Source organism: Bactrocera tryoni, chromosome 1 (genome assembly GCF_016617805.1).
Source record: "Bactrocera tryoni isolate S06 chromosome 1, CSIRO_BtryS06_freeze2, whole genome shotgun sequence".
Lineage (NCBI taxonomy): Eukaryota > Metazoa > Arthropoda > Insecta > Diptera > Tephritidae > Bactrocera > Bactrocera tryoni.
Window position 1 is genome coordinate 82,426,126 of NC_052499.1, and position 14,949 is coordinate 82,441,074.

At 38.7% G+C, this 14,949-nt stretch overlaps 1 protein-coding gene across 1 annotated transcript in view; it reads right to left on the minus strand.

Moving 5' to 3' along the window:
* LOC120782612 (neuroendocrine convertase 2) overlaps nt 1-12,978 on the minus strand; it is a 64,513-nt gene extending 51,535 nt beyond the window's left edge. The window contains exon 1 of the mRNA XM_040114979.1: nt 12,081-12,978. Coding sequence (XP_039970913.1) covers nt 12,081-12,323 — 243 coding nt within the window. The 5' untranslated portion in view covers nt 12,324-12,978. The remainder of the gene's footprint in view (nt 1-12,080) is intronic.
* Between the last annotated feature and the right edge of the window lie 1,971 nt (nt 12,979-14,949).

Consider the following 14,949-nt stretch of genomic DNA (forward strand, 5'->3'; position numbering starts at 1 on the left):
GCGATTTGCCACAAATGTGTATTAGTAGAGTCTTGGGGAGAAAAGGGAGTTAGCACAATTTCCAATCGATATCTCAAAAAGTCAGTACATATGTAAGTGCAAGCGGATGAATGCGAAAAGACTGCATGGATCATTTCTTGTGCCCTTGTCCCGCATTGGCAAGACTACGCTGTAAGCAACTGGGGATCCCACGGTTTGATACACTGGAGTAGGTATCAATAGTGAGGTCGCAGAGCGTAGACGTCATAACGGATCACTACTCCTCTAGCAACTAAACTCCATCTGATATCGCAAAGGACCAAACCTGATCTATGCATGGCTTATCGGCCTACCGATGAACCTAATCTAGCCTATAGTTTCTCTATAGTTGGATAGAGATTAATATATTTCCAAATAAACAAATATCTTAAAGTGTGTTAAATAAGTTAGAAAGAGAAGAGTCAAGAAGAGTCGTAGAGGCAATCAAAATTATCTTACCAAATATAATATAATGTTCCATAACCCCTTTCGAACATGCCTTATAAATTAGTTCGAAATAAGTTCACAAAAAAGATCTTGTCATCGGACGAACACTAAATAAAATTCGAATGTATTAGGTAAAGGTTCAAATATGATTTTACAGAGTATATGTCAGCTTATAGTTCTTCATTGAAAATTTTTGAGGCGAATCGAAACCATGACACCCAAAAATAAAGGTATTACCTATAAAAGAGTCTGTCTCATAAAACACTCTTCTGAAAATCTACTCGGTACATGGGCTGGCATTGTTTTTAAATATTTAAGAAGCTGTATGACTCGATAATCGTAAAAATCGCTTATGAAGTACGTATACGTTCTTGCCAAAATTTCATCAGATCAAGTGGCCTGGAATTTCAACTTCAAGAATACAAAGTCAGAAATAAAAATTGCTGCAGATTTCCGACTTGTTGGAAACTTAAACAGGTTTCAGTTCATAAAAGCCCACACTACCGATGGGAATACACCTTTTATATGTAGATTCTCTAGCTCTACGAAAATACACTAATAATATTTATTACTTCTTATTTGCATTTAGCCCACATGTCTATGGAAATTACAACACGTTGCGATAAAATCTTCGATTTTATTGGTATTTCCCAAATGATGCCATCAAATTGCCAATAATTTTTTCACACAAACAAATAAAAGCAACAACAACAACAATAATAACGCAAAACCCATAACTCATAAACACATAAACACATTTGCTAGGTAGACAAATGTTATTATAGACGATGATTGCTTTTAACGAGTACCGTTGATGATGGAGATTCTTAAATTAGTCTACATACATAAATACACCAACTACAGCACTAGCATGCCACGCCGCACTCTGAAGAAAAATCAGGAATAATCATGTTGAGACTCTACGCTCCACTTGGGACTCTATACTAAATGTACATACGTAGATTCGATTTCTTAAACATGACGGTTTTTTCAATGGTTACGATTAATTTTGTTATTACTCATTCCTAGAAATATGTCGCTTTCGATTTAAGCACCATTTTTATTGACTGGCTGTCTAGCTGTAGAACCAAATGATTGTTCTCATCGTTTCAGCGCCCAAATTTTATGCGACTATATTTATGTACTTCCGCTGATCGTTTTCAAAAGCATTTATGGCCTCGATTTATTTACGCCCCATGCCAAAGTGAACACTTAATGACGTTACCAATCAGTCAATTTTGTGGCAGTGGGCTGATATATTCGATAATATTTGATGCTATCAACTTAACTCTCAGCTAATCAAGTATATATGTATGTATATTTTTAGATTTCTATACGTTTATACCATACATACATATATTGGTATTCAGATAAGGTTGCGAATATAAAAATCATCGAAATGTTTCTCTTGATTTTATTACTTATTGTAGATAGACACATATGTATGTTTGTAAGTATATTTGTTCATATACTTTAGTTTCATCAGCTTGTGTGCTCTGGAAATATTAATAAAGTCAGTAACTTGATATAAAAATAATATACTAAGACAAATCTTCTTTCAACCTTGGTGTGACTACAGCTATCTTACAAGTTAAAAGCGCTGACAAATTGTAAGTTAACTAGATAAAAGTTACTATGATCGAAGTTAGGTAGACTATAAATAAACTCGACGCAGATCGAGCAGGCATTATTAGTACTAATTTAATACCATCATCGCTTATGCCTCTGCACCGTATAACTGGACGGGGATAATAAGTGAATTGTGAAATTTGGTTTTTGATCGTCGAGAGAGGACTTTACCACTCAACTGCCTACTAAGTCCCAAGTAGCACCTGTTAGCAAAAGTTACTGATTCCAAGACAGCCGAAATGATCTACGACTTCAAAGTTATGACTGTCAACAGTGGCATGGGAGCCAAGCTGCGAGTGCGACGACTGTTTGTTTGATGAAAGAAGATATTTCGTCTCGTTCACTACAATACCCATTTGCTTCTCTTCCTTTCCAGTCTAAATAAAGCAGAATTAACGGCGGTTCTCGAGGCCGATGATCAATATCATCTGCGTACGCCAGCGGCTGTACAATCTTTTGAGCTCTGCAGCTCCAGGAGTAGATTGAAGAAGTCGCACGATACGCCACTAAGAAGTTCAACGGAATGATTAGGGATAGTACAATTAAGTGGTGCACGAAAGGCTCGAAAACGTCAAAGGGAATTGGTTGGGAGTCGCAGAACCACGCACTAAACTCTCCATACTTATGGGAAGTTTTCCGAGCATATTTCAAACAGACGCCTTTACCATAAGTCGACCTGTAAAGATAAACCTTCAAGGCAACTATCGCAACGAACGTATAGCTTATCGACAGTCAAGCGGCACTTAAATCAATCTCTGCCTACGAGCAAATCACTACTGGTGGAGGAGTGTAAAGGACGGCTGAATAGTCTAGTGGAATGTAACCAAATGCACCTTATCTGAATGTCCGGTCACAAAAGTATAACCGGGAACGAACTGGCTGATGAGCTCGCCCGATTCGCAGCATTCACTAACATGGTAGGACCTGAACCCTTCATCGGGATGTGTCCTCATTCCATAAAGGAGCTGCTCCGAAAGGAGGAAGGAGTAGGCAGAGAGGGTATTAGCAACAACTCCAAGGCGTGTCCCATGCCATGTTGCTAATGGAGGGTTACAACCTCAGAAGGTTTAAATATGTAATCAACCTTCCTAAGGACAAACTCAGGCTACTTGTCGCATTCTACACTGGCATAACATGGGCCTAACTTCTTGTGCCGGTTCTGCGACAGGGAGCCTGAAACCCCAGAACACCTGCTAATTGAATGCATAAAAGTCTGCAGACGCAGGATAAAGGCCTTTGAATCCATGTTTCTAAATAGGGATTTCATCTCCTCATTAGCTCCAAACAGGATATTGGAATTTATCAATATGCTGGAGCTAAGTGGATCGTTGTAAGTGCAATCCTCATCTATTTATCTGATCTATCGTGTACCCAATATGGGGATCTTCGTAATAACTACCATCTGTAAACAAGTTCTTCTTTTGCATATCGTCTTTCTAAGAAAAAGAATTCCAGCGGACGCTGAATTGAATTAATTTAAAGTTGGTCTGTGTTTGGTGACCAGCCTAAATCAAGGTTAGATTTTAAACTGGAACTGTTTTCAGTGTTGACGTTGATTCCAAGGTTGAGCTCAAGTAAACAGTTACATAGACAAGTTGAGAGGCTAGCTCTTTCTCTCGCGAAATGAATAAAAGCATCCGTTACACCTGCTAACGGAGCAACTCTAACAGAAGGCCTATACAACACGTGCCTCGAGCATAAAAATGAACTAAATGAGGTTAATAAAAAGGTTTAAAATGTTATTGACAATATATGTATAGTACTTGTAGACATACTTGTAGATAAACAAATGTAGCACAATGAAATTTAATCAGTTGAAAGGACGACGAGAAAGCAAGTCTTTACAGCGAATAGGTGAAAGGAAATTCAGGACACTTTGCAAAAACAAAAAAAAAAGACACGCAACTTATTGTTAATATCACAGTTAATCACAGAAGCGACCACACAAATACTTTTATTGTTATTGCAAAGACTGGTTCCTTAGAGCTCACGTTCCTTTGCGAGGCTTGCCTTTGTTGGCGCTGCCATTCGCAGAACCCGCGTAGAACTCCTCGAGAGCTGACAGCACAACGCAAAGAAAGCAGAGACGGGCTCATGCTGTTCTGGGGGATGCGGATGATGAGGCTGCCAGCTCTTGCCGAGCGACGTCGACGCTGCGGTGCTGCTCATATTCCCATTGCCATTACTGACTTGACTTTTGTGGATGCTTTTTTATTTAAAACTATATAGTATAAATACATATAAATACGTGTGTGTATGTGAGCTGATATATTTTCTTCATGCATTCAATGGCGGACGAAGATTTTCACATTTAATTAAAAGTAAAACTGAAAAAAAGCTCAAAGAAATGTCGCAGAGAAAGGAAACTGAACGCAAACAAACACGAACTCTTATATACACATGCATATATATGTGTGTGTGTGTTTTTTGTGCGAAAGCAGAAGAAGCAAATTAAACTTTGGTTGGTGGATGCCGACGCAACGCAGCGCAGTTATAAAGCGACAGCGGGGATTATGGCAAAGGCTGGCCAGTACTTACGCGCATATTGCACTACCGCAGTGTTGTTATTGTACTTGCTGAAACAAAAACATTGCAATAAAGTTCTGTTAAAAGACAAATGTTGACACAAATGTTGCTTAACGCCAGCAAGGGGCGGCACGAGCAAGAGGTTAGTGATCAACACGAATGCACAATGAAAGCACTGCGGGGACTTCGCTGGGCCACAGAGCCAAGGTTGACCTATTTGTGTCATTGCTTCTGCTGCGTAGTTACCGAGCTGATTAGGGCACAAATATGTTTGTTTGTATGTAGGTGCGAATGCGTCAAGTTCTGCATTGATGACGATAACTAACGAAGGGGCGACGTCAAAACCAACACACACACACACACACAGAAAGACATACATGTTTTTACCTGAAATGTATGCATCTGTTGAACCTCCATCGATTGGCAGTGCAGTGCACCACATCGGCGTTGAAGGAACACGGTCGCTGACGGCACAAAAAACTGCAACGGAAACCAACGTCCGGCGATCCGGTCTTACAAGAGCAGCAACGAATCTAATTAACGGTAAATGTAATGCAAAAAACAACAAACAGCTCTGTCAGCTGAGTGAAATGTTGTGCCAGCTACGTTTTCCATTACAGAAAACACCGTTAAAAAGGCAAAACGTTACCTGGTTTGGTAAGCGGGGCGGGCGGTGTAAACTTTGAAGAGATATCGATGCAAAATAGGTAGGAAAAGTGTATGAAAATCGGTCAACCCACAGGAAATGCATAGTTCAAAGTTGAAAAAAATCTTATTGGCCTATTTACGAGTATAAACAAGAATTTTATGGCGCAGCGCACGTTTCGCATGTATTAAAACTAACATGGCACTGCACATAAAGCAGAGCAATTTCAGCATCGTAAATATTCACAATCGGATGCTCAAATACTATGATTGTATTGATATTGACATTCCGCACACTCGCGTATAATTTACTTTTTATACTCAGCGGAAGATGTAGTAAGTTTACTATGAAGTTCGTAACACCCAGAAGAAAACGTGGTAACCTATAAAAATATATATGTATACATACAACTGTGTTCGAAATAATAGCAGTGGCATAACCAAGAAGTCAAATGAAGCAAAGTTCCTCCATCACGAACTAGTGGTTATAGATGTTATGGTGAGTTCAATCGAGAACGTAGAACACTACAAGACAAATTTCGTGAAAGTCGTCCGAAATCAGTTGTTAGATAGATAGTTAATAATGAGGTATTGCATTGAGACCTAGGCTCTTTTGTGCCTTCAGTTGTTGTACCGGAAACTATTGATGCTGTGCGCAAACTGATATTGCAAGAACGTCATGTGACTACACGATAGGTCACTTAAAACAACTATGGACATTATTGGGACTTGCATACAGCCACCCTGCATTTCAGTGTAAAAAAAAATTGTTCAAGTTGGATGACACAAAATTTGTCAATCGCTAAAAAAAAAAGCTCGTGTAGATTGGTCGAGAGAAGTGTTAATAAAATACGATAGCGATGCTTCGAAACACGTCTACGACATCGTGAAGGATGATGAATCGTGGATTTACGCGTATAAGTCCGAAAGTAAACAGCAATGAGTTGTATTAGTGATACAAGATAAGTCGAATCCAACAAAGTTGTTCGCGCACGAGCACTTCCAAGCTAATGGTTGCCTATTTTTTTTGGAAAAACTGGACATGTCGCAGCCATATCATTGGAGCAAACCAGCACAGTAAATTCTGAGTGGTATAGAACCGATTGTTTGCCAGTTGTCTTTCAAGAAATCTAGAAAACCAACCGCAGAAGACGGGTGAGTCGATCCACAACAGTGCTAGTTCTCATACATCGGCTGAAAAAACTCCATTTTTGAGCACTCAAAATGTTGATTTGAAGAGTAATTCTCCATATATGTAATTTACACTTGACACCGGATGACTTTTTTTTTATTTCCGTCAAAAATAAACTAAGAGCTCATCACACCTGAAGAGGTGCTTGTTGCGTTCAAATGGCATGTTTTGGAGATAACTCAATCACAATGGTAAAAGTAATTCGACAATTGGTTTAAGTATGGATCTAAAATCTTACAAATGTGCTTTTGTGTTCAAGAAGTTGCTCATTTGTCGGAACTGATATCGAACAAGTATAGCAGATAGCTGCAATACAAGCTAAACGATCCGAATCAAATCCTTAAATAGAAAACGTTTTTATTTTATAAACAAGCAAAATTGCCGCATTTAGGACGAAGAGCAACCCGAAGATATTCAAGAGCTGCCATTTTATCCAGAAAAAACAACAGTTTGGTATGGTTTATGGCCGGTGAAATCATCGGTCCGTATTTCTTCAAAAATTATGCCAGTGAGAACGTAACCGTCACTGGCGACCGTTATCGCGTCATGATAACGGACTATTTGATGCCTGAAATTGAAGCTCATGATCTCGACGACATTTGGTTTCAACAAGAAGGCGCCATTTCCCACACATCGCATCAATCAATGTATTTATTGAGATAACACTTCGGTAAACAGATAATTTCTTGTTTTGGGCCGGTCGATTGGCCACCAAGATCGTATAATATCACACCTTTAAACTTTTGCCTGTGGTGATATAAAAAGTCTTAAGTCTATGCGGACAGTTACCAATCGAAATGGATGAAAGAGATAATCTTCAAAAAATAAATGCCAAAGAATGTTCTTTCGAATGATAATAAACATTCGACATTAAATGTTGACGTTTCTGGGTTTCTGGATAATTTTTATAAGGAAAAAAAGCAAATTAAGACTCGCAATTGATTGAAGTCTCTAAACCTTAATTACGTCGCATCTTTATGCTTGAAAATGCAGTGTAAAACTGCATACTATAGTAGAATCATTTCACTGAAGATTTCACAAATCTCCCCAAAAATGTTCTAATCATTATATCTCAGCGAGGGTAAAATGGAACTATGTTTTTTGAACGAGGAGAAGCAGGAGTAGACAGCGTTACCTTTCACAAAGGCTACATTTTTATATAGAGTTCCGTCGGTATAATGAGACCAAAAGCATAGGAAAGACTACTGAGTGTGTGGTAGACTACATTTGATACGTTTTTTAGAGTATTTCCAGAGAACAATAACAAAAATTTGTTGTTTGGTATACCCAAAAATCAACAACAGCGGCAGGAATTCTCGAAACCGCCGCCATATGTTGAAACAGAATGTAAATGTTTTGTTAAGGCGTATAACTACTATAACAACCACTTTAATATTTATATGAATATTACCTACATACATATATGCAAATAAATATTTCATTGTGTTCATAGCAGCAAAATCGATGTCAATGAACGAAAAACACTCGCATAAACGAGTACATGAATACTATGAATATGTAGATATGTATCCATGTACATAGTGTAAACAAATGTCAATCTGGCATTGTCAAAGTTGTGATGGATAAGTTTCCACTTTGTCAGAAACATGCAAAAGCAATCATAACCATTTCATTGTGTCGTAATCCTGCTCAGCTTAGGATAACTCGATATCGATAATAATCGTCAAACATTCGGTAAGCGAAATTCACAGAAACGCAGAAAAAAGTGAGGTTAGAGCATTATGTGGGTATTTATATATGTGAATAGGTATGATATCCTTTCAACACCAACGCATAACGGCACCCACGGTTGATTATGGCCGTTTTACTACGTCGTAATAGGCTCCTGTTGTCAGTTAATTGGCATGCGCTCGTAATTTCTTTAGAGGTTACAGTTTTTAAGCGCCATTTACATAAAGCAAACATTCTGAAATCGTTAACGCATTTTCACATAGTGAAGCACAAGTCTAGAGAAGTCAAATTTTATATAAAACAAGTCATACAACTTTTGTTGCACATTACCTTTGTAGTTTATTTTACAATCAATACCGACGGCACCTACAAATGAACAGCTTCCTTGATGAGAAATGGAAAATTTCAGAGCATTATCCCAAAAACTGAAGGGACAATTCGCGTTTATACCGACGGACATGGCTAAATCAACAAAGGTCTTCACATTGATCATTTATACGGTCTCCGAGGTTTCCTTCTGACTGTTACAAAATTCGTGGCAAACTTAATCTACCCTTTTCAGGGAATAAAAGTTATATTTTAATATTAAAATTTCCGTGTTTCATTGAGCTCATTCTCTTAACTAATATCATATTTTATTAGATATTTCTTCATCGATTATTATTATAGAACGTGTTGTCTGTGAACCAGTTATTTTTTTAAAGTCGAATTATTTAGTAACTATTAACATTTGTTTGTAAGCAATTGCGCTACTTTAAATTCTTTATAAAAATTAACATAATTTCGATTGCCAGATCAAAATAATAATAAAAGGATACCAGTAATGATCTGTTACTATTAGGAGGTCTCCCTATGGAAATTTTAACAAAAACTATTAATAAAGTTTACAGCTTTGAAAAGGACTAAAAAAAGAAGAATAACATAAATGTTTTCTAAAATTCAAAAACTTATTCAATTACGAAATTTGGTTAAAAGTCGGTTTCTGGCAAGATTTAACTGAAAATATTTCCAGATTTGTGATATGCCAGGTTAAGTTAGGTTAATCTGGTAGGCCAATGAGCCACGTATAGGCTACTTTTGGTCCTTTGCGATACCAAATAGAGTTCAGTTACTATGTCCATGAGGAGTATTCTTTACATTCTTTTTTACAGTGTAGTCTTGTCAATGCGGGTCAAGTTAACAAGAGACGTTGCATTGCTTCCCTGGTGCCTTGCTTTAGACAGTTCCAACAGTCTTCTCGATCTGTCAGCTCCGGGACAGTGACCAGTTAGTATACCGAACATGTTCCTACAGTCTCTTCTATCGAATGCCAATAGACATTTTGGGTACCTACGATCTACCATTTTGCATAGATTTGTGATATAAAATTAAATGCAATATTTTTGACCAATCAATGAGAATGAATGGAAATTTTTGCCGTGCCTCACATAACATAACAGTAAAGATGACCCAGTCACAAATTCTAAAAATAAAGAGAACCTTAAAGATAGATGAATATCGCTGAAAGAACTAAAGGCATTCCCAAAAATCGAGTTGAGAAGAGTTTCGACGATTAGAAGAAAAACGGGTATAGGTGTATAATAACGAAAGGGGACTATGTTGAAGACGACAATATTAATGTAGACGAAGCAATAATTATTATTTTCAAAACACGAAAACCGTTATATATTGAACACTTGTCGTACATATATTACTTTGCACTTCTTAAGCAAGAAAACTACCAATCAGTTCAGCCTTTGTATGTAAATATCGGCTTATGTACATGGGAAACCCTGGCATATTTTATAAGAAAAATAAATTATAAGGTTCGAATCTCAGTTGTGGCAAAATCTAAGAAAATCGAAAAAGTTTTGTCTAAAAGCGTTTGACCGTCGGCGATGGAAATTTGCATTTTTGCCGTGTGTCTTATGAGTTTTTATAGGAAATATTGGTAAGTCGAAAAAGTCTTTTCGTATTTTATAGTCCAGTCATTTAAGCTTAAATTAGGTAGGAATCTCGGAATTCGATATACGAAATGGGTATATCGAATTCCGAGGTGAACTTACTATAATGACTGGAATATTTAATAATAGATGTCGTTGCAGTCGTATATCTCCAGTGTTACCAATCACATTGTGTCATACCATACAGTGTTGGAAAGGTGAGATTTTAAGCTTCATTTGACCAAAAAAACTTTAATTCGGGGAAGTTGAAAAAAGTATGAAGATATTCGCTATATTTTGAAATTTTTGTATAAAAAGGGAAGAGTGCCACGCAAGCCACAAATGAAATTTATGAAGTTCACGGAGACGACGCTGTATCAGTTCGTGTAGCACAACAATGGTTCGCTCGCTTTCGTTCTGAAAATTTCGAAATTTCGATTTATACTCATGAAAGGTTTACACTGATCGAATAATGTGTTTATCGGAAAAATGACATAAAGTGGTCGAGCAAATTGGTACATTTTTGTTTATTTATTTGTTAGTATAAATAAAAAAAAATAGTTTGAGTTTGATTAAAAATGCGAAAAGACTTTTTCGACTACCATATTTATGAAATGTATTTTTACAAAACATCTATTTATAAGATACCTAGGGCAAAAAATAACCGTTGTTACGTGCTGTTTTCGAATGTTCCCCATTTCAGCAATTAGGATTTTAAAGCAAGTTCTCACTAATAGCACCTTCAACAAGCTTTTCGCAAAACAAACTGTTGCAACAAAATCTGAGTAGGCGTTTAGACCACTACGTACACTATGAACCATACGTTACTAACACAAACATATAACAAACATAAATACAAATTTCTAACTCACCCTCAATTCTGTTGAAAAAAAAATTAAAATTCTTTGCACAAACATACAGATTTGCGTGGGGTTTTGATATTTTCAAATAATTCCATTTATATTCATAATATTCGAGAAATTCGCTTTTCATCTTGACTTCAATGAAACTGCATAAAAATTACGAATGTTTCAGCAATGTGGCTAGAGAGCTGACTTTGTGGCTTATTAAAAAGAATTTGGCTTAGGCACAAAGACACAAACAACACACAAATACGGGGCTCGTACGTTGGAGGCTAAAAGTTTGCAAACATTTTTCTTTTAGCTCTGCGCTTGATTTTGTTGTTGTATTATTAAAAGAATAACTGCCGAAAAGTGTGCTCCGCAATTCATTGCACACGCACAAGGCAATTTAAATGCAAAACCAATTCAGCAACGCTGTGAAAGCGATGAAAATCACAAAAATACGCCAGCCAACACCACACACGTGCCCCGCCCCCGCCCCACCGAGCTGTGTGTGTAGACACATACACATACATATGAAGGCAAAGTGCAAAGTTTCGAGTAGACATATATGGAAGTACATATATATTTATACGTAACGGTATACATCTACCGCAATGTTGTTCTGCACGTACACACAGACACAATACATCTATATATATACATAATTATATGTAGGTGTGTGTAAGTATGGTTTCATTTAGTCTCCGCTTCAAACGCACTGAGGGGGAAGTGAAGTGCTTGACGCTTTTGAACTTTATTCATTTTTTTCTACGCTTTTTCGTTGCTTATTTGTTTTCTGCTTGTTGTTTTCTTTAATTTGCTTTTTTGGCTTCCATTCGCTTGTGTCGTCGTTGTGTTGTCCGGCATTTCAAGGGTTAAATGTGACGTTGTCATGTTGCAAGTGTGTGGAACCGAATTGATTTTTCCCACAGGCAAGGGACAAGGCAAGTTACAGCTATACCAAACACAAACATAACACACATATGAGACGAGTGATTTGAACGCATGAATGCACATTTTATATTTAGAAGTTGCAACGCAAAATCTTTGCACAGCAGAAAGTTCCTTCGCACTTGCGTTTCCTAATCGATTTGCCAAGCAAAACTGCTCATATGAAAATAATGCATTTGCTTTACTGTTAACTGCGCTCTATTGGGTACTTACTGGTCCAATGTTATCGAATCCGTAACGCGCTGCCACTTCGCCTGCTAGGTCATTGTCGACGCTGCGCCTAAAGCGCACCAGAAACGAGCTGGTGAATACGTCATTCCTGCCGTTGAGCGCGGCCGGAGCAGCGTTTCCGCCTTTGGCCACAGCGCTGGGCACATTAGTGACGAAGATCACGACCAGCGCGCATACCAGGAACATGAGCAGGCCCGAAGGATTGCCCCATGCAGCAAAGACCATTGCACACTTATCGAAACCGCGATTTACACGCTTGCGGCGCTTGTCACCGCTGCTGCTGCTGCTGCTGCTGCGTTCGTAGAAAAACTCACAATTTCACTTATTATTGCCCAGTTGCCCGTGCTCTTTACCCGTTTTACCGTTATCGTCTGTGGTGACGTCGTTATAATCACTGAATTTAATTACTATTTTGTTTTTATTAACTTTCTTGCTGAATGCCTTGCGTCCGCTGCTCGTAAATTGTGCGCTCAGACTGATTTTTTTTCACCACGGGCAAATTCACACTTCACACTCGCGAGTAGGCAACACTGCGCCCGAATTTACGCCAAACGTTATTTTGACACTTGCCAAATTTAGCTGTGGCCCATATGTACACTGCGGCCAAACTCTTTCAACCACTCTGCGCAAACACAGCTGATGTTCGCTAATGCACAATATGCTTCCACGCCAAAAAGTATGCTACAAATGTTTGCTACTCTCCTCAATCACTTTTCGTGTTTAAGTTTACAACAATAATTCGGCTTACGGCTGGTAATTCACTACAATTTGCACAATATTTTGGCAGTTAATTTGTGCTCACACTGTGTACTACTCAATTCACAAGACGGTAAAGTGTGTAGTGCCGTTTTTAGCCGCTTATACGAACTTAACTGCTACACTAACCGAACGAAACTGTTCAGCATTTGCTGAAGCGACGCCATAATGAATACCAAACAGTCGGAGCAGCAGCTGTAAAGCAGACGAAGCTTCAGGTCTGCAAATGCAGCAGCGAAAGCTTACGAAAGCTCACGATACAACAGTGCGCCTGCTGCGGCCGCCCATCAAAACGGCTGGCCGTGCTGCTCGACATGCACACATACAAGCATGGATTTTTTTGTGTTTGTGTGTGTGTGTGTGTAAATGCTCATTCAACCCCACTTGTTGTGCCGTGCAGCTTCGTGTTGTTTGGTTGGTGGACTTCATTCACAGCATTGACGGGCAATCATCTGCTCAGCAGCTTAACGCCCGCTGCCGCCCCACGCACCGCGCGCCACAGTCGCATTGCTTTGTGGATGACTTCAGTGCGTGTTGTGTTGTTTGAATGGCGCGCGCGGTGCAGACGCGGCCACGCAATTTCCTCTTGCGGTAGGTGGTGCGCCTAAATGTATGCTTGACTGTGGCAGAACGCGCCAAAGCAGCTGAAAAGCAGCAAAGCAGCTATGATGTGTATACTAAATATAAACAGTCGCCTAAATAGGTGTGTATGTATGTATGTAAATGAATAATATATGCATGCGCATGTATGTATGTATGTGTAGATATGCAGCAGTTTTTGCGTGCAAGCACACATATGTACTTATATTAACGTATATATACATGTACATGTTCGTATGTATGTCTTGCTTGACTGGCGTCGTTTTCATTATCAGCACGCTTGTGTGGCTGCCTTTTTTGTGGTGTACGCTTTTGGCACCGTCGCGAGAGTTTGCTGACGAAGACGTCACCAATTTTTGCGCACACACCCCTACAACCCGCCCCCCAAGCGCTTAGAGTATTTTGCTGCTGTTCCCCTTCGTGCTCTTGTCGCTGCGTGCAGTTATTTGGCAAAAAGCGCTTTTCCACACACCAACACTCACACGCACAAACACATACGCACACATAGACACATACGAAATTCACTCCAAGCAAAGGTTGCCGGTTAAAACTCGCCACTCTTGTTGCTTTGATGTACTAAGCAACCCCTCCGGCTAATTTATAACAATAAGTCAAAGCAATACTCTCAGCTTTATACAATGTTTTAGTAACTAACTTCCGGTTAATTAAAAGCGGATGATACAAAAAATTAAGTTTCCTGATTATTTACAGTTTTTAAACGATAGGGCGGTATGGAAGTTGAGAGTGCTTGAGCACTCACTTTAATTTAGATTTTAATTTACAAACTTTTCACAAATATTTGTTATTGTTAAGGAATTATACTCACTTGCAAATCAGAAAACCGTTTTTCTGGAAGTTTTAAAAGACATTTAATTTAAAAATAAAGAACAATTATGTACATTTACAGAATTCAATGTACTTTAATAATCAGTTGGGCCTCATTGATCCCATATCTGACGCTCAGGAGGAGCTCCGACAACAAGTCTGTCGGTTAGGAATTTATTTCAACTTAAAAATATCTCAAATCCAAAAACCATGTTCCTCACCGACGCGTTTAAGGTTTTAAGCCCATTACAATAAATTTTCGAGCGACCCCCCTAGAGGTATCTTTTTCCATAGCCTTTTTTTGACGGATCACGCGTGAGTCGTGTCAAGCTGCCATGTTATTTTTGTTCACTATTGTTTGGCATTTCATCATGGAAAGACTTATGCGCGAAAAACGTTCACAAATCGTTCAATTTTATAACGAAAATTCACGTTCTATGAAGCCGCGCTTCGCTCAACTTAGGGTCAACATAATCGGCCTACTGAACCTGCTATTCGCAACACCATCACTCATCTTGAGACCCTGCATTCATTATTGGATGTTGGATCAAAGAGGCCGTGACCAGCACGTAGTGAAGAAAATATAGCAGCTGTGGAGAGTCGATTCAGCAGCGTTCGCAGCAACTCGGACTGACGTATGGAACGACTTGGCGCATTTTACGTCGAGATC